Source organism: Corythoichthys intestinalis, chromosome 3, assembly GCF_030265065.1.
Source record: "Corythoichthys intestinalis isolate RoL2023-P3 chromosome 3, ASM3026506v1, whole genome shotgun sequence".
Lineage (NCBI taxonomy): Eukaryota > Metazoa > Chordata > Actinopteri > Syngnathiformes > Syngnathidae > Corythoichthys > Corythoichthys intestinalis.
In genome coordinates, this window is record NC_080397.1 from 26,276,757 (window position 1) to 26,301,465 (window position 24,709).

The following is a 24,709-nucleotide window of genomic DNA, read 5'->3' on the forward strand; positions in this document are numbered from 1 at the left end:
TTGTTTATCAAAATGAAAAGATCACTATAGTTTTAAACTTTTTTAAGAACTTCATCTTTCATGATGTTTATCATCAAAAAAAGAAATGATTCCACTACAATGTGTCAACCACTACTGTTTTTTCTTTCTTTCTGGTAATAACATCAAAATATAGATTGAGTTGTATAGGTGAAACCAGAGCCGTATGGGTGAAACGTCTTAAACGGAAGATTGTCATTTTTCCTGCATTTCACTGAATTGGGGCGGGGTTTTGGGCTGGAGACTGTCTTTCCCATCTGGCAACCTTGATCACAGCGTAAAACATGCCCAGTTCAATTTAAAAAAAAAAAAAAAAAAAGCAGGGCAAATGACATTCTCCTGTTCTTGATAAGATGTTTCCCTTTATAGAATTCAGTCTATATTCTGATATTACAACAAGAAAAAACAGTGGGAGACACACTGTAGTGGAACTGTTGCTGTCTCACCAGTAAGCATCATGGGAGATGTAGTTTTTGTAGTATGTAGTTCTAGAAAAATATAAAACTGTGGTTCTTATGCTGTCTTCACATGGTCTGGGAAAGATAATCCTTACCATTTACTAATTGGTAAATATGAGTACTGTATTTCCTGTTCATGTGCTTTTGTTTTCGTAGCAGACAAAGCTTTATTGTGGTTTGTTACATAGGCAAAACTGTTAATTCATTTACTATAAAAACAAGATGCATGAGGTAAGTTTATGTTTGTAACTGAACATTTTAGCAAACACTACGTTGTTATGCTGTGTCAAACAAACGTTTAAATTGACAATAATTGTTCTTAAGTTTCTGACCATTCAGAACTCCTTGATCCATTTTGAAAAGTAAAAGCTTGGCTATCTCCAATAGAAAATACGACTTCATGGGGTGCTCAAATTCAATTTTACAGTCAAAAAGTGTTTTTCCCATTTTTACCATTGGTTTACCACAGACATGTCCAAAGTCCGGCCCGGGGGCCAAATGCGGCCCGTGGTCAAATTTCATCCGGCCCCCAGCCTCTGTCATAAAATCAATAACGACTGGCCCGCACACAGACGTAATAAATTGGTAGGCAGTACTGCAACCAGCATATGAAGTAGCTTACACACGAAATTCTGCTCCTCATTTACCCACTAAAAGGTAGTAGCTTTTTAACCCTTTATTGCCAAATATATCACATTTGCTACACCTAAAATTTCATGATTTTGAGACTAATTTAGAATTTTGACATTTCTTCTTGAAAAAAAAATGATGGATGCAATTCAACAAATGCATCTGCAGGTTCCATGAGAAAAAAAAAAACATGATTTAGCATGGGTTATAGATATTAGAGCGCTTATATTACACATATTCATTTTGACTTTTCTTATTACAAATTTGTAAAAAAGGTTTCATTGGGACTTTATTTTTCAAATTTTGGTATTCTCTGATAATTTCTTCATGTTGCAGGTATTTAAGGGCTAAGCAACATTACCCATGTGACCCATTACTTCCATTTTTTAAAATGGCAACAATCAACAAAAAAACAAAATTGACTGTGACGGCCGACGCTTCGAGGATAGGTGGAAATTGGACTATTTCTTCACTAAAATACACAACAACTGTGTCTGCCTCATTTGCAAAGAGACAGTCGCTGTTTTTAAAGATTTCAATGTGAGGCGATATTACCAGACAAGACACGCTGACATGTACGACAAGATTACAGGGAAGAAACACACCGAGAAATTGAAGCAACTTGAAGCTAGTTTAATTTCACAGCAGCAGTATTTCGCAAGAGCCCGAGAGTGGAAAGAGAACGCCACAAAGGCTAGTTGTGAGATTGTCGAAATTGTTCATGAAAAAAAAAAAAAAAAAAAAAAAAAAAAAAAAAAAAAAAAAGCAAATGTGACAAAACTGAATGGCTTGCTAAAATTTGCTTAAATATATTGTTCAACATAAAGGATGTCAGCCAAGGTTGGCCCCCCACATTTTTACCGCACCAAATCTGGCCCCCTTTGCAAAAAGTTTGGACACCCCTGCGTTAGCGTCTCGGTGAGGACAGTGCAGTCGTATCTAGTGATGGGTCCGTGAGACATCTTGAAGCGTGTCGACACAGTGACACATTGTGTTGACGCAGTGTGGATACTGTGTCATTGAACAGTGACACCTGCTGGACATAAAAAATCCCTACAGGCAACCCACTTGACAGATTGACACTGAATTGAGACATAGTATGTAAAATCAAATCATTTAAGTCTTTGCATTCATATTGCATTATTCCATATCTTTAAATTATGTGAACACATATATTATCATGTGAAAATGTAAGTAATAATGAATGAGGATGCTTGAGGACTTTTGTAAATTTTATTCAAAAACATAGTTTTTTTTATGTTAAATATTAAGTTGGTTCCTTTTTATTTATTTCAATTTCACCTGCTGTGGACAACACACACTCGCATGGAACCAACGATGCCAGCATGCTCAAGAATTTCTTAGCCAGTTGAAAGAGGTTTGGATAGGTTGTCCTTTGGCTCCTCCGGTATTGAAGAAAATCTGCATTGCGTGCAATGTTGGGCTCAGCCATGTGTCGTTGCACTTTTGCAATTTCATCTACAGTTGCATTGTCTCATTGACTCCCCACTTCATCATCTAAGTGCTACCATAGCCCATCAGAAAAAAATTGAAGTGGACAGTAAATAAATTATAGCTTAATTACCGATTTCTAATAAATTACCAAAAAAAAGCTACTGTGAGAAAGTAAAGGAATGGGTCTATACCTGTGTTTATCTTGGGATTATCAGAAACTTCATTCTCATGCTTGGTCCAATAATGCTTCAGCATTGAGGAGGTGGCTACTGTTTGAATATGACAGGTTGAAAGCAGGGCCATTTGGGGGCCCTAAGCAAAATAATGCAAAGGGGCCCATATTTTTGGCCCACCATTTCCTCACAGTGTACTGTAAAACTCATACATGCAATCCAAGCCATACGTCTATATTTTGTATATTAATCAGATTTTGTTGCACAGCATACTTCAAACTTCTCACCCCAAATGATTGTCAGTACTTACAGTAGATAGCGCCAAACCTTTTTCTAAAAGAGGAAAGAAAGAAGTTAAGAACTTTTTTTTTTTTTAGGCTTGTAATCAAGTATCAAAACTCACAAAAGTCGAATAAAGCAAACTGTAGTAAACAAAATAGAATATAAATTAAACAATTGCCAGATTGGGGGCCCCTTAGTGGTCAGGGGCCCTAAGCAGCTGCATAGTCTGCGTATAGGCTGGGCCGGCCCTGGTTGAAAGTACAAATGCGAAGTTTCGCCTGCAAAAAAAATAATGTTAATAATAACATATCCGATATTCTTAGAGCCGCGCCGTGCGACGCAATCCGTTTAACACAGTCAGACCAGGACTCGTACCCGCGCGCCCAACTCGTCGCGGACGAAAAGTGAGTGCTCTGACCACTATGTTAGCAGGTTAAATACAGTTTAGTTCCTTGAAGCCATCAAAAGGGACATTTCCACGCACCGCAAACGACGGACCTGCGTGTAACCGTAACACTAATAAACTAAGAGTTACCTTAAAATCAATTGTATTTTAAATGGAAGATGACAAGTGTGTTTTCCCTGTGTTACGTCCATTTCCTAAGCATGTAGACAACGAGGAAGTAACCGTGAGATGTGGATTGTTTCAGCAGCTCCATCGCGTTGACAGACACGCTTCCTTTTGAACCAGTTAGCCGCGTCATGACTGTGTCGACACAGTTCAATGAGTTCATGCATCGTCATGTGATTTTCCTACAGCGATACGCGCACCGATGCAGGGGTTGCTCCATGAGCTCGGCGCGCGCGCCGGCACGTTACTATCACTGCACCCATCACTAGTCGTATCCACTCCCAAAGCAGTTTTCTCCACCTTCCCTCCCGATGCAGTTATCTCCACCTTGCAAGACTGCAAGTCGTTTGGTTGTAATTTTTCCTTGTGAAGTGAAGACACTCTTTCGAGCGTTTGAACCTACGTGCTGTCATTGTTATGTTTACGGCTGCAATGTTCGTGCTAAACCATCGTAACCTTTCATTTTCACCCTCTTTCCTGGTGAAGTCTAGCCAAACTTTGGAGCGGGTGGTTCTTGGCGCCATGCTAGTTTGATGTGTCTGGACAACAAGACACGTCACGACACAATATGCGTCTTTAGGAATTGTTAAAGGGATCGTTCAGGCTTTTTCATTGTGATGTCGAGGCCTCGAAACACAAGGAACCGGTTCGGAATTGGATTTCGATTCCCATCCCTATTCGCAGCACTTTTTAACATTACGCGCATGCACAGAACAGTTTATTTTTTGCGTTTCTGGATAGTTAAAAGATGATTAACAAGTTTGTATTTCTTGTGTATGATTGTTAATATAATTTGTGTTCGAATATTGCAATTTAAATTTGCTTTTAAAATCCAGACACTTATTCTGGAAGTTTTCAAAATGTGTCTTTGGTAGTTTTTGAAAACAAAGGTTTGAATTGAACGGTGTACCACCTAAACCAAATACATGTACACTGCTTATCTGCTAGTGCTTCAAGAAATTTTACTCACTTAGATTTGTTGAAATAAAATAGCTAGCTGAAAATAAGCTTAACAGACTTATTTTAAGCAAAAAGTGTGTATTTAATACTTTTTAAAAAACTTGTTTGTCAGAAATGTTCTTCATTCAAAAATAGCTATTGTTGAAAACATCATTTGAAAGCATTTTTATCTTGGTTTAGGTGAAAAATGACCAACATTTAGATGTATGGGCTTAATAAGAACAAATACGTAGTAATATTTACTTAAAGTTGGTGAAAGAATCTGACGCATTAATCTGTTAACTAGCTTTTAACACTCAAAACAAGATGGAGAAAATATTTCAACTAGATTTAAGAAAAAATATCAGATTAAGAAGTTATACTGTAAATTTGCAGTGTGAAAGTTAGTATAAATCAATACAGATTTATTTTACATTAATCATTTAGCCTATCAATTAATTAGGTTCATATTGGTGAGAAGTGTAGCCCTGACCCGCGTTCACCCAATCTATTTGATCTTATTAATGACCCATCTCCAGCAAAAAGTGTACATGCAGTTTATGCTGTTATATCGTCCCTACCAATATTGAGACCAAACCTACGCCATGGTTCAAACCAATCAAAACGGTTCATTCTGAAACCCGAATGTGAATGTTGTTGAAACATAACAACGATGTATTGTAATGAAATTAAATGTCAATGATTTATTCAGTGCCATTGACGATGACAGACGGCCAGTCATGTGGCTCTTAAAATGTAAATTCAAACTCTTTAAATGAGTTTATCACTACTAGACGTCCAATCCATGTGAAGTGGAAGGGCTAGCAGTGAATGCGGTTTACATTTGTTCATTCGCCCTTGCACTTCAAATGGATTGTATGTCTATTGCTGTCAAAGAATTAAAAGTGACACAAACAAAAAAATATATATATAAAAGTATAAAAGCTTCCAACTCTCTCACAAACATCCATCCCAAAGGCATACATGTAAAGAGGGAGGCGCCCATGGCCATCAGGCTGTGCTCAGCAGAATTAAAGGGACGAGAAAGGAGGCTGACGTGACCAGGAAACACGTCTGTGCGCCGGCTAGCCAGTAAACTGAAAACAAGAGGAAATACAACAGTTAAACATGTACGTGACACATGCATGCGGGTGAGTTTGCGGCTACCGGATGATGACGTCACAGGCCCCAGGGCTCTGGCCAAGGCGCCCAGACTGCGTAAGATGCCCATCACTGTTCCTTTCTGACTAGCTGAACCTAGAGGTGAAAAAAAGGGCCAATAAATCATTAATTCGTTACTTATTCGTACTTAGGGTGACTTTTGGAGGAGCTGGAGTTGACTATTATCCCACGCAGGCATGGAGAGAAAGCGAAAAGATGATACAAGAAGCCAAGAGTGTTAAATTCTATTTAAATAAATCTAAAACATTAAACTTGTCTCCAATCTCTTTAATTCTCTAGTCATTTCTATATTTATTCATACCAGTTTCCATTTTATTCAAATGGTGATTAAGTTTTATAAATGTATTTAAAATTTGATGTATTTGGATCATTTGAGTTTTTATTGATTTTAATTTTCATTCATTTATTTCAACATCATTTCAACACCTGTTTATTTCAATTTTATTGAAACATTTATTCAAACGTGTATTTTTTCTTATTTATGTATAATTTTTTAAATCATTATTTTTATCTGTATTTAAAGTTTGAATTCTAATATGTATTGTTTTCCAATGTTTTAATAAAGTTGAAATAATTCAATAAAACGGGGGGGGGGGGGGGGGGGGGCATTTGTATTTGTTTTTATTTATTTATTTCAATGTTTATTTTATATATATATATATAATTACAGTATATTATTCATCTACTTCAATTTGTCTTTATTTCAATTCATAATAAAAATGGAAACAAAACAAAATAAATACAGTGGGAATATGTGAAGAAATGCTGAACTTTATAAATCTTGAAATGAATCGATAACTATATATATATATACAACTATATATATATATATACATGTATACATATACATTAGGGCTGTCAAACGATTACATTTTTTATTTGAGTTAATTAAAGCTTAAAAATTAATTAATCGTAATTAATCGCAATTCAAACCATCTATAAAATATGCCATATTTTTCTGTATATTATTGTTGGAATGGAAAGATAAGACACAAGATGGATATATACATTCAACATACGGTACATAAGGACTGTATTTGTTTGTTATAACAATAAATCAACAAGATGGCATTAACATTATTAACATTCTGTTAAAGCGATCCATGGATAGAAAGACTTGTAGTTCTTAAAAGAAAAATGTTAGTACAATTTATAAAAATTTTATATTAAAACCCCTCTTAATGTTTTCGTTTTAATGAAATTTGTAAAATTTTCCAATCAAAAAATAAACTAGTAGCCCGCCATTGTTGATGTCAATAATTACTTACACAATGCTCATGGGTGCTGAAGCCTATAAAATCAGTCGCACCCAAGCGCCAGCAGAGGGCAGCAAAACTCCATAAAACAGAATTAACAAGTGAGCGTTTCATTGTACCGTCATTTAAATCTGTCTGAGCGGGGCATCTGCGTTAATTGCGTCAAATATTTTAACATGATTAATTAAAAAAATTAATTAACGCCCGTTAACGTGATAATTTTGACAGCACTAATATATATATATATATATATATATATATATGTATGTATGTATATATATATATGTATGTATGTATATGTATTATAATTATTCTATTAATCTACTTCAATTTGTCTTTATTTCAATTCATAATAAAAATGGAAACAAAACATAAAATAAATACAGTGGGAATATGTGAAGAAATGCTGAACTTTATAAATCTTGAAATGAATCGATAACTACTGAAATAATTTCATGATCTATCTATCGATTGAATTTTGCCACTCTTGGTCAATCATACTACGCACTAGGGGTGTGTATTGCCTCATATCTGACAATACGACTCTTATCACAATTCACAGGTCACGATTCAATTTGATCCCGATTAGTCACGATACTACACACGAAGATGATTATTGCGATATTTGTATATCCCTTTCGAAAAAACAAATCAAAATGGACGTAAAAGCATAGGCGGAGTTTAACGTGGGGGGGGGGGGGGTGGTTAATGGAGACCCAAAAAAAAGAAATTTCAAATATCCATCTTGCCTCTTCGGGTTTAGTTTTGGCTAAGCAAAGCAAGGGACTATCTCTAAGGTGCTAGTTTTATTATCTGTTCAAAAAAATAAATGACCCTTTTTGAAATACTTTGTAGGACTCTTGCTCATTTCATTCATTTTTGTTGTTTTATGGCTTTACAACTTTTACAGACAATATTTTACCAGCTAGGTTTTTATTTTAAATTTATTTCCTAGTCCTTCTAAAAAATTTGCATATTGTGATAAAGTTAATTATTTTGTACTGATGTACTGATAAACATTAGACTTTCATATATTTAAGATTCATTAGATACAACTGAAGTAGTTCAAGCCTTTTATTGTTTTAATATTGATGATTTTGGCAAAAAAGTCAAGAAAAACCAAAAATCCCTATCTCAAAAAATTAGCAGATCATGAAAAGGTACTCTAAAGAAGCTACTAACCTAATCATCTGAATCAACGAATCAACTCAAAACAACTGCGAAAGATTCCTGAGGCTTTTAAAGGGTATGACAACACCTGGGGAAATGCTAATATTCCATCATTTATCCATAAACGCATGTTTTTGGATTCATATCGTGTATACCTTCGTGTAATTACACACATCGTAACACCAAGAAAATGATAGAAATTTGGATCGATTGTCAAGCTAAAAGGACCCGCCCACGAGATCCCGGAAATCTAGCATATTGTGTGCGTGACGTCACTACGAGGAAACAACCGGCTCAGTGCTTAGTACTGAATGGCTGCGATGATAGCGGACAATTTTGTTTCTAGTTGCAGCGACGAATCCGACGCAACGAATATTCTTCTAATGGTGACGAGGAGAGTTATGAACCTTTCTTTGGTGTTTTGGGTTATCATTTTGAGCCCAAACGAAAGCCAATGCAGCCTAATGAAAGGATCATTGAGAGGAGCAATCACACTATGAAACACCGGCAACATCGGCTGGGAAACACCGAATGGTTTGTTTTGCATTTCTTTTTGTGAAGCTGATACACCGTGACCGCAAAATAATGTAATGTATAGAATAATTATCATTTATAGTGCTATCATAGGTTTTCGCTCTGCCAACAGACACAAATACGAATGGGACTCGAGGATTTGTTCTATATATTTTACGAGCAATAATTTATACATGTGTCCAGTCCTATATCCAATGCGTGATATGTTTTTATTATAAAAGAGTACTCACTCTGGCCATTTCGAGCTTGGCTGCTCCGCTCCTTTGGTTAGCCTGGGGTGGTCTCATCAGAGCCAGTCGTCCTCTTTCTTGATATCGCGGGACATTTAGGTGGCTGCGCGTGTATGGTGGCTGCTTTCATCAGCAATTTCCTAGCAAAACCTGATTTCATTTGTCCATAGTTCAAATAGCTTTCAGGTGTAAAATGCGCACCACACAAAACCGTGCCGGAGGCTGGGTCTGCAAAATTAGCCCTCTTAGCACGGACGGCTTTACTCATTGTCTGCGTAGTCCAGCTCTTTTTCTCGTGTTCGGGAACTCATGGTTACTACATATCGACAAATGGCTATTTGTAGAACACATAGCATGACAGGTTTGAACCATTTTAGCGATTTTTTGATAAAACACGAACGCAACTCTCTTGTCCATAAACAACGATAGCACCTGCCTCGACCTTTCGTTTCCCTGTTATGACGTCTCCGCCCCATTCGGCTGTTTCCGGAATACTTTCGGAAATGTTCGTCATTTTCGATCTATTTTCGATAATTGCTCATGAATGCGATTTTTTTTTTTGTTAACTTTATTAATATTTGTTATCTTGCCACATAACGGTTCTATTGATATCTCACAGCCCCTTAGTGTTTTAATACCCTTTAAAAACTCCCAACCTGGTTCATTACTCAAAACCGCAATCATGGGCAAGACTACTGTCCAGAAGCCCATCATTGACACCCTCAAGCAAGAGGCTAAGACAGAGAAATTTCTGAGTGAATAGGCTGTTCCCAGAGTGCTGTATCAAGGCACCTCAGTGCGAACTCTGCAGGAAGGAAAAAGTGTGGCAGGAAACGCTGCACAACCAGAAGAGATGACCGCACCCTGAGAAAGATTGTGGAGAAGGTCAATTCCAGACCTTGGGGACCTGCAGAAACAGTGGAATGAGTATGGAGTAGAAACATTCATAGCCACCGTACACAGGCATGTGCTGGAGCCACTTTTGAACCTGAAACAGCGGTAGAAGCGCCTGACCTGGGCTACAGAGAAGCAGCACTGGACTGTTGCTCAGTGGTCCAAAGTACTTTTTTCAGATGAAAGCAAATTTTGCATGTCATTCGGAAATCAAGGTGCCAGAGATTGGAGGAAGGCTGGGGAGAAGGAAATGCCAAAATTCCTTAAGCCCAGTGTCAAGTACCCACAGTCAGTGATGGTCTGGGGTGCCATGTAAGCTGCTGGTGTTGGTCTACTGTGTTTTATCAAGGGCAGGGTCAATGCAGCTAGCTATCAGGAGATTTTGGAGCACTTCATGCTTCCATCTGCTGAAAAGCTTTATGGGGATAAAGATTTCATTTTTCAGCATGACCTGGCACCTGCTCACAGTGCCAAAACCACTGGTAAACTGTTTACTGACCGTGGCATTACTGTGCTCAATACCACTGGTAAATGGTTTACTGACCATGGCATTACTGTGCTCAATTGGCCTGCCAACTCTCCTGACCTGAACCCCATAGAGAATCTGGGATATTGTGAAGAGGAAGTTGAGAGACACCAGACCCAACACTGTGGATGAGCTTAAGGCCGCTATCGAAGCATCCTGGGCCTCCATAACACCTCAGCAGTGCCGACGGCTGATTGCCTCCATGCCACGCCGCATTGAAGCAGTCATTTCAACAAAAGGATTCCCGACCAAGTATTGAGTGCATAGCTGATATTATCAATTAAAGGTTGACTTTTTTTGTATTAAAAAACACTTATTTGTATTGGTCGGATGAAATTTGCTAATTCTTTGAGATGGGGATTTTTGGTTTTTCTTGACTTTTTTGCAAAATCTTCAATATTAAAACAATAAAATGCTTGAACTACTTCAGTTCTGAGTAATGAATCTAAAATATCTGAAAGTCTAATGTTTATCAGTACATTACAGAAAATAATGAACTTTAACACAATATGCAATTTTTTTGAGAAGGACTAGAATATAGATCCTACTCACCTACGTCACAAAATGACGTGTCGCTGTATCCGGCCGCCATATTGTCCGTATTTTTTAGCCCTATTCTCATTGTTTTCAATTAGTCGTGCAAGTTATAGAGCAATTCATGAAAGCCCCGGTGTTATCTGACGCTGTAAACTCATTGGATGCGTTGCATAAAAGGCGTTATGTGGAAAAGCTTCAGTTTATCCATTCGCCAGATCCATATTTGATGCCTAAATCGATGTTTTTCGACCCGCTGTCTTCGCAGTCTAAGCCTGACATCTGCTACCCTGATATTTACAACTATCTTGTCCACACAAAATCAGCCTATTCTCACGAAAGTTTGAAAAAACTTTAAGAGCTTGGAGGCTAATAAATACTTCGTTGCTGGTTGGGTGAAACAGGTCCTCGTCCACGAAAATTCGGCAGGAATCTATCTTGTGCTCGGGAAGGTGAGTTACGAAATTTTCAATTCAAAATCTTTTGTTCTTGCTAACATCCATTGTCAAGTCTAATGTATTTCATGTCATTTGTCAATGGAGCTAGGGCTTTTAATGTTTATATGGTTTAGCGATAGCACTCTCACTACATACATATACTGTATAATATGAAGTGCGATAGCACTACTCCAGATTGTCCCTAGTAGAATTTATTTTTTGGCTTTTGACCTCAATAGTGAAATTGTAAATTAATTTTATGACAACTGTCTTATTATCCCCTTATAATTATATATTTTCAGGTAGTTCATTCACAACGTCTGAGTGTATGTTGTCGGCGATTAGCCTAGCAATGATCTTAATTGTGGTTGTCAGCCTAAAACCCTCTAAATATATATTAAATGCATCTTACCAGATATAAAATGACTACTATATAATCTGTGGCAATCGTTTGGAGCCCAGTTTTCTCGTCGAATTGCAGCAGCCCATGTCGCTCTCCTCTCTGGGTCTCTCGGAATCCGGTAGAACTTCAAGTCTCTCCGTCTATCTTCTCTGTTACTGCAACCGACCGCCACGCATGCCTTCACCGTTTTGATTATTAATGTTAACGAGCAGAAAAACACGCCATAATAGGAGGAATTTACGTAGCGGTAATGCATCAACAGTGACGAGTTGATGGACAATATGGCGCAGGGGCGTGGTTGTGACGTCATGTGAGTAGGGTCTATATAGAAAAGTCAATTACATTCAATGACATTTTTCGGCCACTGGGTGGGGGCAGTGCCCTGCCTGCCTCCCCGCAATCTTCGTGTATGCATATAAATACATTTCTCTTAATGTATTCCTTAATCTCATCCATCACTCAAGTAAAAATGTTTTTGTTTTATGTTTGAACATATGGCTTTCATTATAACATTGTCTCTTTTTTAGTGCAAACCTGCTTTAGTCCAAACCTGCTTAAATGCAGGATTCTAAACACTCCATGCCTCCGTTTTTGCAGTAAAAGCCCAAATGAGCCCAAATTTCAGACTTATATGAGGACCAGTCTGAGTAAAACAACCAGAAGTACCCCGTCCGCCATTGCTGATGTGTGCCGCCATCAGAACACATCCAACAGCAGCTAATGTTACTGTTTACATTGACTGACGCTGGGCTGCTATAGGTGTGTAAACACCCCAGTAATGGTGGCCAACAACTAGAGGGAGACGTACACAATCTCTACTCGGATTAGTCTGATGTTGTTGTTACTTCATTAGACTGCAAGGCAATGCTGCTGCACCCTGCTAACTACTAGATGGGAGTACGAGTGCAGCCACTGAATTATTTCTTTCCACTAAAACTTACACATGTGCAAAGGATCAATACAGACGGATTTTGAATCGATATGAGAATCTCATGATGTAATATCACGATATATCTCAGAATCTTTTTTTCTTTTTTTTTTTTAAAGGAATCTGACTAATACAATGCAAACAGTAATACAAATAGTGAGACGGTGCCTACGAGAAAAGGTACTATCTCCTTCAACCCCTACTACACACCCCAAAGAAAGAGGCTCACCGTGGTCAGAGACCAACGTGGAGAGGCACGGGACCACGACTGCCGCTGCTGTAATGAAAAGAAGTGGCGTTAACTCATCGGCTGCTGTTCACGGTGACAGATGTCAATGGCGTCAATGGGAGGACCAAAGCTGCTAAAATTAAAAATTAATATATGAAAGTGAAAGTATAAACAAGTATAAATTCAAAATAAGAGTCAACAATTGAAAATAATAAATCAGGAAAAAAAGAAATCATAGATGGAGTCAACTGATTCAGTGTGGCGACCCCTGAAGGGAAACGCCGAAAGGAAAAGAATATAAATAAAAGGTCTCGGCTCTTAATAATTATTAATTTCATTGTCAGCACGAACATGCAGAAGGAAATGTTATTCAAATGAGGGGGTGGTCCTAAGCATGTTGAACTATTCACTGATTGGTCAATGGACATACAAGTGTAGCGATCGACTACGTAATGCCTGCCTGAACATGACCAAGGAAGTCCAGAACGAGTAATGAGCTAGTCTTCACAAAATCCAATGAGTAGCAAATTCTAGCTGCTGAACATGACGATTAGCGTTAGCAGTTAGCATGTGCAGAATTTGGAGCCGGAACTCCCTGACATAAAATTTTGGCTCCGTGGCAACCTTTATTTTTTTTTAAGGGGGTTGGGGTTGAAATCTAAAACCACCGAAATTCAAAGTAATTGCTTTTTGCACAGTTATACCTATAAAACACAATCACGACAGGGTTTACACATTCATTGGACTATTTCATGTTACAAGGCATACACTAGAAATAGAATTTTTTCAATGATGTGCAAAATAACAGTTGACAAAAACACTAGTAAGCCCAACCTCCATCTCTTATTTTTTTCCCCCTGATTTCCTCACATCTAAATGCAAAGCCTCAATTTTAACAACTTGAGAACATAACTTGAAATCATAGGGTGTACAGAATATTAAAGAGCATACGACACGAGAAAAAAAGTCTTAAACGGCATTATTATGTGAATTAGAATCATATTTTGAGACGATTCGACTATATACAACAATTTAGCAAAGCACAGATGACGAGAAATTAGCCTTTTAATCTGCCGGTTAGCCACGCCTACCATTATAGGGCTTTAGCGTCCCCAACAGGTGGATGACGTCAGCGGTAGACTGGGCTCATCGATTTTACTATTCAGCCCATTGAGGGGGAATTATTCAGAACGAGGAAAACGCGACGAAGAAAGCCGCAAAATGTCATTGTTTCAGTCTCTCTACTCCAATATTTTTACAGGGTATTCTTTTTATCCAAGTATTTTTCCCCAATAGCAATATAAATGGCTTGAGAAGGACCAGTCAGCCCGTCGAGGGGGAACTATTCACAATGAGGAAAACGCGACGAAGAGAGCAGCAAAATGTCATTGTTTCTGTCTCTTTACTTCAATATTTTTACAGGATATTCTTTTTATCCAAGTATTTTTCCCCAATAGCTATATAAATGGCTTGAGAAGGACCAGTCAGCCCGTCGAGGGGGAACTATTCACAATGAGGAAAACGCGACGAAGAGAGCGGCAAAATGTCATTGTTTCTGTCTCTTTACTTCAATATTTTTACAGGATATTCTTTTTATCCAAGTATTTTCCCCAATTGCCAAATAAATGGCATGGTCATGACAAATAACAGTCTTGTGCTGAATGGAATATGAAATAATAAAAATGCATTTATTCAGGACGACATGGCAAAATTACTCCATAATTGTCAAAACTGTCGACTTCACCTTTACTGTCGCACCTCCCGAACTATATTTTATGACACCTAAATCGAACATATGTCATTTCCCTTCCCCGGCTTCGGAGAATGTAAACAAACCAGAAGGCGTGACAGCTAGCCGACATGCTAACCCGAACCGAGTGATGTTTCAAAGTCTTCAAAGCGGAAAATCACACATAACTATCCTGGATTATTTGACATGACAACCCGGTTGTCTATTGTTGTCGCGGATCGGCAAACCGCCCGGCGGAGAGCAATTTACAGTTCATTCCCCGGAGGAGGGTGGCTGGAGTTATTGTGCCGCTAACGTGCTGCCGCTAATGAGCATTAGGACAGCTTTTTACATGCCTATCAATGATCAAACGTAAGCAGTCCTTCATTTAAAGGAAGTTTGTAGTGTTTACTTTGTAATCGCTGTATTCGTATTTGACATAATACAAAACAAGATGTTTACTCACTTCCTCGTAAGTCCAATGGTCCCACAGTAAATATCCACGGTGAATGGGAACCTTTTGAAACTCCAAAAAGGCGCATACGCCTCTCCCTCATACAGAATGATTTTTCTGCAGCCGTTTGGCTGGCGTGATGCGAAAAATAAACCTATTAATCCGCAAAATCAGCTGAATCCTTCGTCCCCATACACAACAGTACGCTGTATAGTGAAGAGGACGTCTTCTACCGTACACGTCACAGCGCCCTCCTCCTCAATGCAAGACCGAAGCCGGCCGGAAGTCACTCATTTTCCTGGCGCGGGATTCAAAAAACTAAATAAATATAGCGATCGCTTCCACACACATCCAAGCGGTCCATATCATTCAGGAGCATAAAATACCGCGTGTATTATGAAATAAACATGCTTTTTCATGTCACAGGCACTTTAAAACTGAAGATAATGTAGACAATGACTCTTTAAAAAATGTATATAAGTGACATACACCAACAAAAATAAGATTCTTTGATTATGCACACTGACAAACAAACAACATCCTACAATAAATATTGACCTTTAAATTGTCAGGAAATAAATAAGTAGCTTAACATAAATAAACAACTGTCCAAATGTGCACATTAACATGGAAGATGTTCTAAACCTCTAAAGTAAAATAAAATAAAGTTAAAAAAAAATAATAAAATGAACCTCTTCAACGCTCTCCTTTCTCAGAAAAATCTGATCAATTTTCTGTGGCTTTGTCCTTTTTTAATAAATTAAGTTGTTCATTACTACTCTGCTTTGTTCTTTTTTTGTTGTTCCAGAAACGTGCATTTGAACCCATCAGCGCTAACGATTCATGCTGATCACGTCAGTCTTTCAGCCAATTGAACGGACAAGTGAGTCCAGGGTAGTTTGCATGCGTACATTGACGCGACTCGTCAGACTACGCTGAGACAGAGCCGCTGGGTAAAACTCCATGGAATAAATAAATGATAAATATCGGTGGAAACTGATGCCGCTGCACAAGTACTTTATTAGGCTTGTTGTTTACATTTGTATCCATAAATCTGATGTTAGTAGATTGTTTTTTCTTGGAGATGCGTGTGTGGCAGCCTGGCAGTTTTTATTTCTTCATTTATTTTTGAACATGGGGTCTTGACAGTTGCAGTCATATTTTCACGGTCAAAGCACTGTTCCGGCCCCGAATCTTTTACCAGAACGATGTACCGGGCCGTTCCAGCTCACTTTCACCACTGATGTTAGTCAATTCCATGAGCAAATCACGACCCAGTTAGCATAGCGCTAGCTGTTGGCAACTACATAACCAACAAATAGACGAACGGTTCAATTGTGTCTAAGGCACATTTAAGACCACCCTCTCATTTGACTGACAAAGAAATGAATACAAGAGTAAAGCACCTTTGATATTTAATTAAATTTTGATATTTATTTCCACATTTACTAATATTCTTTTAATTTTATTTATAGTCATTTTTTATTTTCACCTTTATCCATTTCTTTTTAATTTCGGCAGCTTCGGCCCTCCATAAATGACAGGCAATTAAGTGTTAATATTACTCACCAAAGGAATAGAGTGCCAAGCCCACATAAAGCATAGTGACGTTCCACGAGATTCCGATGAGAATAAATGCTGGAATGAGTGCGGCGATGGCCTGGAAAGCATCACCCAAACAAATTGTCAAATAATCAATTTGCTACTCTTCCCTTCCTTCAGATAAATCTTTGATGCCTGAATTGAACAAATATAAATGAAAAAGCAATGGGAAAATACATAAGTACATGAAAAAAAAACAACAAATAAAAAATTACAGTAAAATCCCAATTTAAAAAAAAAAAAAACCCATTCCTCGTGAGGTAAAGCGGAATGTAAGATGAATTAAAAGAAGCACATGAATATGAAAAAAACCCTGTACAAAAAAACTTACAAATCAAAAGATTTGAAAAAACTACAAAGAAATGGAAGAAAATATAGAAAACTAATTGAAAATAAACATTTAATAATCAAATTTAACATATTGAAAAAATAATTTGGGGAAAAATATAAAAATCGTAGAAAACTAATTAAAAAAAACATTTAAATATATATTTTTTTCCAAATTTATTCAAAAATAGATTTTAAAAAGAACAAAAAAATAGAATAGATGGAAAATGTATAAAAAATAAAAAAATGTTAAAAAGTAAAATATTTGGGGGGGATATAAAAATAATAAGTAGTTTATTAATAAATTCCTCCTTTCTAATATTTTATGATTTATTAATTTGTTCAAAATTGTTTATATTGATTTTTTATTGTTTGGTAAAACTGTTCGGTCATTTAAAATGTTTTTTTTTTTTTTTTTATCAATACCATTTTTTATGCACTTATGCATTCCTCCAATGCTTTATGTACATACATTTCCTAACTCATTGACTGCCATTGACGGCACTGGCTGTCCCATCCATATGACGTGGGAGCGTTGGCAGTGAATGAACGAATCTGCCAACCTCCCATTTCAGATGGATGGGACGTCTACTAGTGATGAACTCATTGACCGCTGAATCTGATTGCACGCCTAGCGGCATCAACAACACCGAAAGAGTTAAAGGTAAATTCAGGCGTCGAGGCGTTAAGAAAGTTTCTAATTCCTTCTACCATGCGGACAGCTTTGACATGATGTCCAGGCTTGATTCGCCGTGCGTATCCGCCCTGGATGGATGCCATGGTCACGCCGATGAAGAAGAACATTTTCCCTTGCTGCATGCTTTAGAAAAGGCAAATCCAATGTCGTTAAAAAAAAAAGGAAAAAAAAAAATTCATGCGCAACAGTGCACGCACCTGGTGAAGTGGAAGCGTTGGTGCGTGAGGAAACTCAGTGTGAACTCCAAGCCGGAGAACAGGAAGAGGTAGCAGAAGTAAACGTGGCCTAACAGTTTCAGCCGCCGCATTTCTATTGAGACAGCACGCAAATTTCGTAAACAAACGCTCACTGAAAAAATGTGGCGGACCAAAAGTACTTGGAGCATTTATTTATATAGCTCCACTTGTTTACTTAAACATGTTTTTATTTCCATTTTTATATCGATATTAATGCTGAACTGAACAGGTTAAACTAAAAACATTTACATCAAAACCCCTTCCCGTTTCCACTGGCGTACCGCAAGACTCAGAGCTTGGATCTCTCCTGTTTATCTTTTATAAAACTTTTATATCATTTTTTTAAAAAACATATATACACAGTATATCGTCACATCGTCAAGCACTAATATGTACCATTTACATAAATGTACAAGGTGGGTCTGAAAAGTTGGGGAATATAGTATAGTACTGACTTTGTTCTGAGGGCGGAGCTTTACTTCTGGTGACGGCCGAGAAGTTAAACAAAGCCAATGGACTGAGCAGATCTCTAAAGTCCCCAAAGCCAGAATGGGAAGCCTGGAATGGAAGAAGAAACACTAAATGGAATGATGATCGCCGACTTGCATTTCTCGGGCTGACCTTAGCATTCATGCTGAGTGTTTCGGGAAGCATGAGCCAAATGAAAAGGAGGTCGGCCACGCTGAAAGCCAAGCTCAGCAACGCCGGCGTCTGGAAGAAGAGGTGTCTGGTGCTCTGCGAGCCGCTTGACAAGTAGGCCCCCATCAGAGGTCCCGCCGTGAAGCCCACAGAGAATGCCACGCCAATGGCAGCCTGGAAATGAAGCATGGGAAAAGGGCTAGGCTTTGCGGACGTATGCAATCCGGCGCGCGCACCCACCATCCCGCGGTTCCGAGCTTTGGGGTCGGCCAAATCGGCCACAATGGCGGTGCAGAGGCTGACGTTGCCTTTGAAAACGCCGGCCATCACCCGGAACAAAAGAAACATGGCGAAGCTCCGGGACAGAGCCCACACAACGTAGCCGCACGCGATTCCCACCTGCGGCCAACACACGGCTTTGTTACTTTACTTGCTCCAGATCAAGTCGGAACAAGATCCAATTATTTCATGCTGTGCAAGAAGAGAACAGCAGTGCCAAATGGAATCCGTGAAAAGAGAAATTAATAAAAGTTCCTAATTGATTTTGCCATTCTAGGATTTGGATTTGAAATGGATTTACACTGTGTTGGAGTCGGTTTCGGTTGTTGAAAGGCCGAAACGAACAGACTCAGAAGTAGGGGTGTCTAATACATCAAAAAAGGGATGTATCACAATACTTTGCAGCCCAAAAAGGTTATCGATATGCTCCCACTAAGAATCGATATATTGGTTTTAAAAAGTGCCAGAAATAAAACAAAAAAACAAAACAAAACAAAAAACAAAACAAAAAAACAGTTTTTTACTGGAACGGACATCTAGCGCCGTCAATGGCACTGAAATCCGCATTCACAGGCAATCTTTTGTGACAATTTCCAGGTCACTTCCTGTTCATTTTAGGACATTTACAGAATGATTTCCTGACCATGTATCGTAACAACGCGGAAAACGAAACTAAAAACGAGTTTACTTCCTGATCTCACGCACACGCGCACATAGGCCGCTATTTTCGACAGCACAATACGGCAACCCCACTTGAACAGTGTGTCTGCCTCATCTGCATTGTCTATGCGACTGATAGATAGACACAACGACATGTTTGCCACTTTCCCACTAAAATTACTGCGAACCGGCTTTCTAGTCGCCGGTTTAGTATATGGACTACGTGTCCCGTGATTACCCTGGGCTCACGCAGCCAATGTCATGGGACTTAGGGGGATCTAACGTAGCACATCAAGGTTCCAATTTGATGATATCTTGTGCGAAGTGCGGGAGTGTTGTCGGAGAAGTAAAAAAGTTCAAATACGCCGTAAAACTCATGTCTGCTCATTACTGCACAACACGAGCGTATGACCGGTGACCGTCGCTGTTTCGCGCAAAGCGCAAATGAGTATGACGAAAATTATTATTATTATTTTTTTTAATAGTTAAAGATTTGTCTGCGAGCCAGATATGGCTCGCGAGCCGTAGGTTCCCGACCCCGGTCTACATGATGGTGTTGTGTTGGGAAATAAGCAATTCTACATTTTGACCTCTAGATGGCGGCAATTCTAAATTTTGACCTCTAGATGGCGTCAGTGTAAATGCATCATGATGAAGTGTTGGCATATGTTCCGGTACAGTTAGCTGAAAGTGTTACTCATCTGAACATCACTAGCTTTTGTCGATGAGTTCATGAAACATTTCTCGATTGGTACAGTATATTGTCTGCACTCACTGTAGTAAGTAGAAGTAAAGGTCGCCTGCCGTAGCGATCCGACAAAGCTCCAGTGATGGGAGAAGCGAGGAACTGCAGCAGGGAAAAAACGGAGCCCATCAAACCTGAAAAGCACAAAGAGGAATTTCTAGGAATGGGCCGCTGAAGCCTCCACAGGGTTTATCTGAAGGTGCCCAAAGAAATGAATCAAACTTTCAGGGTTTAGAAACAAGACAGATGCAAGTGTTCCATCTGCTTCAACAAGCCTCCTTCTTGTTTAACTGAACACAGTAAAAAGTGTCATTTAAAACAACTTGCGTAAATGGATGTTAAAAGGGCCTCTGTTGCATTGTGAACAATAATCATGAGGTGACACAAGGGCAGAGGTGGGTAGATGAGCCAAACATTTTATTCAAGTAAGAGTAGCATTACTTCAAAAATAATATTTATATATTGATATAAAAAGTAAAAGTAGTCATCCAAAAATGTAATCATGTACAAGTAAAAAAGTATTTGGTGAAAAAAAAAAAACTCAAATTATGAGTAACATTGTGAGTAACTGCTGAGAATGATAATTTTGGAAACAATGTTATTTTTTTTCTCAGGACGTCATCTATATGAACTGTTTTTATTATAGTGTACTATAACCAATTACACGACCATATTAGGCCAAAAATACATTAAAAAATCATTAAATTCCGACTAACATCACCCGTCCAAAGAGCATGAGTGCCCTCTAGTGGAAAAAAACCAAAATATTTCCTACCGTGAAATGAATACGATTATACCACCGGTTTGATCAAAAATATGTGATTGAGACATCCCTACTTAGAAACAAAAATTGACAAACATCTTACTTCACACAACAGTGATTTTTTTTACGTGATTGCAAGTCACACATCATGACAGGGCAACAGAACAGGTCAAGAAACGTTGTTTGGGATATACTTTCTACAGGGTAGCACAGCCGATTTTTCCAATACATTTGTGACGTCGAAACAGGTGGTTCTGTCAAACAATGCAGCTTCGGAATTCATTAATCATGTAAGTCATTTGACAAGTTCCCCAGAATGTTGTGCCGGCTTCACAAAGACAAAAACAAGCGCCAAAGCGTCCGTGTCTAACGGGCCATACATAGGAATTTCTAACTTTTTCTAAAACTGGAAAAATTCTTAGAAAACAGTTATGGTTTAAAAGAAAAAAAGCATTGGTTTTCTTTTCCATTGATATTGTACACGAAACAGTCGCAAAAGTCAAATATATATATATTAAAAAAAAAAAATCAAACAATGTTTCAATTGAATGAATGTTTTCGGACATCAATAGCAGCCAATTAGTTAATTGTCTTTATTATGAGCAGGCCTACCTCCGAACAGGACACTGTTAAACTTCTTTTCCATAGGAATACCGAGGGCCTCTCTGAAGACGTCCACGGAGCTCTGGAGTGTCTGATAGACGGCATCCTTTGGCGTAAAACACATGTAGAACGGTTAGTTTTGTTGCTAGGTTAGTATTTTGAAGGCTAGGTTTGAGACATTGTGAGAAAGCATGTTATTTCAAGTTACATGCCAAATTGTTTTCAAGGAAGAGCCTTGTTGACACTGGAGGAGAACCATTTAAGGCTCACCATGGGTGATTATAGATAAAGAAAAAAACAACATCTACAGTTTGCTTAGACATAGCTGCTATGCTAGCACAATGATAATCGAGTTGGTTAGACACTATGGGGATTTCATCGCTGAAGAAGGTGCCGTTACAGAACAAGTTATGGCAGATTCCAAAACAACAGACTTCCAAGGTGAACTTCGACTAATCTGCTGTGTTAGGGCTAGCGCCTATTAGCTCTCAGTTCATCAAGAACTCTGGGGATTTGAAGAGAACTCGTATATTGATTTGTTTTTTTATTAGTTTTCAAAATTGTAGTTTTTAAAGTGAAGTGCTTTGTGATATCAAACTGGCTGTGAACACACCGCATATGGAGTTATGTACCGTAATTTCCGGACTATAAGGTGCACTTGACTATAAGCCGCCACCCACCAAATTTGACGCGAAAATGGCATTTGGCAGTGTATCAAATACTTGTTCTCCCCACTGTACATATATATATTTATATATTTTCTTTTTATCAATCCAGTTGTTCTTTGTAACATCGTTGTCCATAAATATTCCATCAATCAACCCTCAATTCATGTTTTGGCTAAAAGCTAGACTAACAGAAAGCAAATAAATAACTAGCTAGAAAATCAAAGCACTACTTTTTTTTTTGGTAACACTTTAATTACTAAAAACCTATTGCGTAAAAGCTCATAAACGTTATAATGAGGACTTTAAAATTTTGATATTGACCTTTAAAAATGTAGTTGCCTAATATGGCAAAGTTAATTAAGATTTTTTTTTAATTGGTGCAACTCTAATCATTTCAATACTGATATTTCACCACACTGCTTTCTGGTGGTCGAGTTATGGCAAGTGTCACTACCAACCAACGAACCAGTGTGACAAACAACCCCGCTTTCCGCAACTACTGGGAAGGCTACATGTCCTGAAATGATCATTTCTTTTTGGAAATGATGATTACACAATTTGAATGAGCCACCTCAGTATGCGCGTAGTGGTCCAGGATGGAGGGCAGCAGCGGCAGGATGAGGGTGAACCCGAGAAGGTCCAGCAGCAGGAGGATAAAGACCACGAAGATCACCCTTGACGAAGACGGTGCTGCTTTCCTCTCAGCTGACATGCTGAAATGAAATAAAATCAAGTCAAAAGGCCCTGCTGAGAAATCCAGCTGGTTTCTGTGCAACCTAGACCAGTACCAAAACACAAAAAAGTTACACAGCAGAGCTGTAGCAGCAAAATCAGTACCTAAACACCACAAATCCTGTTCTGCTGGATTTGTTGGGTTCTGGTAATAGTTTTGCTGTTGGTTGTTGGTTTTGCTGAATCTGGATTCTGCACCTCAAAGACCACAAACCCAGCAGAACCTTGTTCGATTTGAACCACAAAGACCACAAACCCAGCAGAACCTTGTTAGATTTGCTCTGTACCAGCAAAATCAGTGCCAAAACACAATTTGATTTTGCCGGTACCAGCAAAATCAGTGCCAAAACACAACAATTTGATTTTGCTGGTACCAGTTTAGCTGGTAAATGCACAATCAGTACCAGAACACGACAAATCCAGTTCTGCTGGATTTGTACCACCCTCAGCAGAACCTTGGGTACAGCTGGTTTCTGTACCAGCAAAATCAGTACCTAAACACAATAAATCCAGTTCTGTACTATCAAAATCAGTACGTATACACAACGAATCAAGTTCTGTAATATCAAAATCAGTACATAGACACAACAAATCATGTTCTATCAAAATCAGTACAGAAACACAACAAATCCAGTTCTGCCGGATTTGTGTGCTTTAACCCATTTGGAGTGCGTGTAACCCTGACTGCCTCCTACACTCCAGATGGATATGACGTCTACCGCAGTCAACGAGTTAAAAAAAAATTAAGGCATTAGTTTAAAAAATGGACGACGTGCCATTAAAAGCAGTCCACTGTATCCAACTGACAGTAAACTATGCTGTAATACCCCTCTAAAAAGTTTAAACTACGACGTAGAGCGACGTCACTCAGCATCCCCGAGTGGGGGGAACAAAAATTACAAACAAGCATTTCCAATACTCACACTACTGACGTGAATGGACGAATGAATTCCTCCTGCAATCCAATTCTTCGCGTTTCTTGCTCTCATGCATCCACTATAATAAAAAAAAGTCCGCTCCGTACCAGGAAGCGGTGTCGGTTTACATTCGGACATCAGTGTGTCGTCATAGTGCAAACTCAAAACGCGACATTCAAGGAACCTTGGAATTCCGAGTATTACATTAATAGTGAGTTGTTTTTTTAACTAAATGTTTTATAAACCTAATGGCAGCTATTGAAAACTAAAGACATTCAATTTATGTCATGTTGCCCACATCCATTTTGAATGGAAGGAGCCAATGAACATTCATTCAATCCATTTAGCATGTAATGGACGCCTAGCACCGTTGATGGCAGCCAACGGGTTAATTTTTTTTAGTTTTTTAAAATATAGTATATGTCACAGACAAGACTGAAAAAGCAGTTTCTGCACTTGCACTCCTCTTTTAAAGACACTGCTGTATTTTTTGCCAAAACAACTGTTGTGTTTGGTAGCACAATATGTCTATATGCTGCCATAGCAGATTCATGGCACATTAAGCCCCCAATCTATTTTTAATTTGTCCGTTTTACCCCAGAAACCCCTGTTTTCAGACCTCGCGCAACCGCTTTTGTTTCAACCCAGCAATAAAACGAAGGTAATTTATTATTCAAAATGTCTGTCATTTTTAGCTTTGAATCATTCATTGATGTCAAATATTTAGTTTAAAATAAAGACTTAAAAAAATCATTCACTCGCTAGGCTCCAGCACCTCCGCGACCCTCGTGAGGAATAAGCAGCATGGA

The 24,709-nt window shown here is 38.4% G+C and overlaps 1 protein-coding gene across 5 annotated transcripts; it reads right to left on the minus strand.

Moving 5' to 3' along the window:
- Positions 1–1,965: 1,965 nt before the first annotated feature.
- On the minus strand, positions 1,966–24,322 carry mfsd10 (major facilitator superfamily domain containing 10). 5 transcript variants are annotated; one of them, XR_009062831.1, is made up of 13 exons: positions 23,907–24,319; positions 22,823–22,964; positions 21,593–21,689; positions 20,248–20,351; positions 18,774–18,932; positions 18,350–18,707; positions 17,856–17,967; positions 17,673–17,781; positions 16,602–16,692; positions 12,850–12,897; positions 5,694–5,783; positions 2,753–5,623; positions 1,966–2,631 (listed from the first exon to the last, which is right to left on the minus strand). XR_009062831.1 is itself a non-coding variant. In XM_057832918.1 (13 exons), exons 2-13 carry the CDS (start codon positions 22,961–22,963, stop codon positions 5,538–5,540), a joined length of 1,332 nt encoding a protein of 443 aa, XP_057688901.1. In that variant the 5' UTR covers position 22,964; positions 23,907–24,313; the 3' UTR covers positions 1,967–5,537. The 5 variants fall into 5 exon arrangements, 4 of the variants coding, with proteins under 4 accessions (XP_057688900.1, XP_057688903.1, XP_057688901.1 ...); XM_057832918.1 differs by having other exon boundaries at positions 1,967–5,623; positions 18,350–18,452; positions 18,516–18,707; positions 23,907–24,313; XM_057832917.1 differs by having other exon boundaries at positions 1,966–5,623.
- Between the last annotated feature and the right edge of the window lie 387 nt (positions 24,323–24,709).

Excerpts from the sequence above, each read along its gene's own strand:
- mfsd10 (XM_057832917.1), bottom strand. The coding sequence starts at position 22,963 with ATGTCAGCTGAGAGGAAAGCAGCACCGTCTTCGTCAAGGGTGATCTTC. Across the intron at positions 21,690-22,822 it reads ACCACTACGCGCATACTGAG|GATGCCGTCTATCAGACACT; the intron begins GTGGCTCATTCA and ends TTTACGCCAAAG. Across the intron at positions 20,352-21,592 it reads TAACAGTGTCCTGTTCGGAG|GTTTGATGGGCTCCGTTTTT; the intron begins GTAGGCCTGCTC and ends TGTGCTTTTCAG.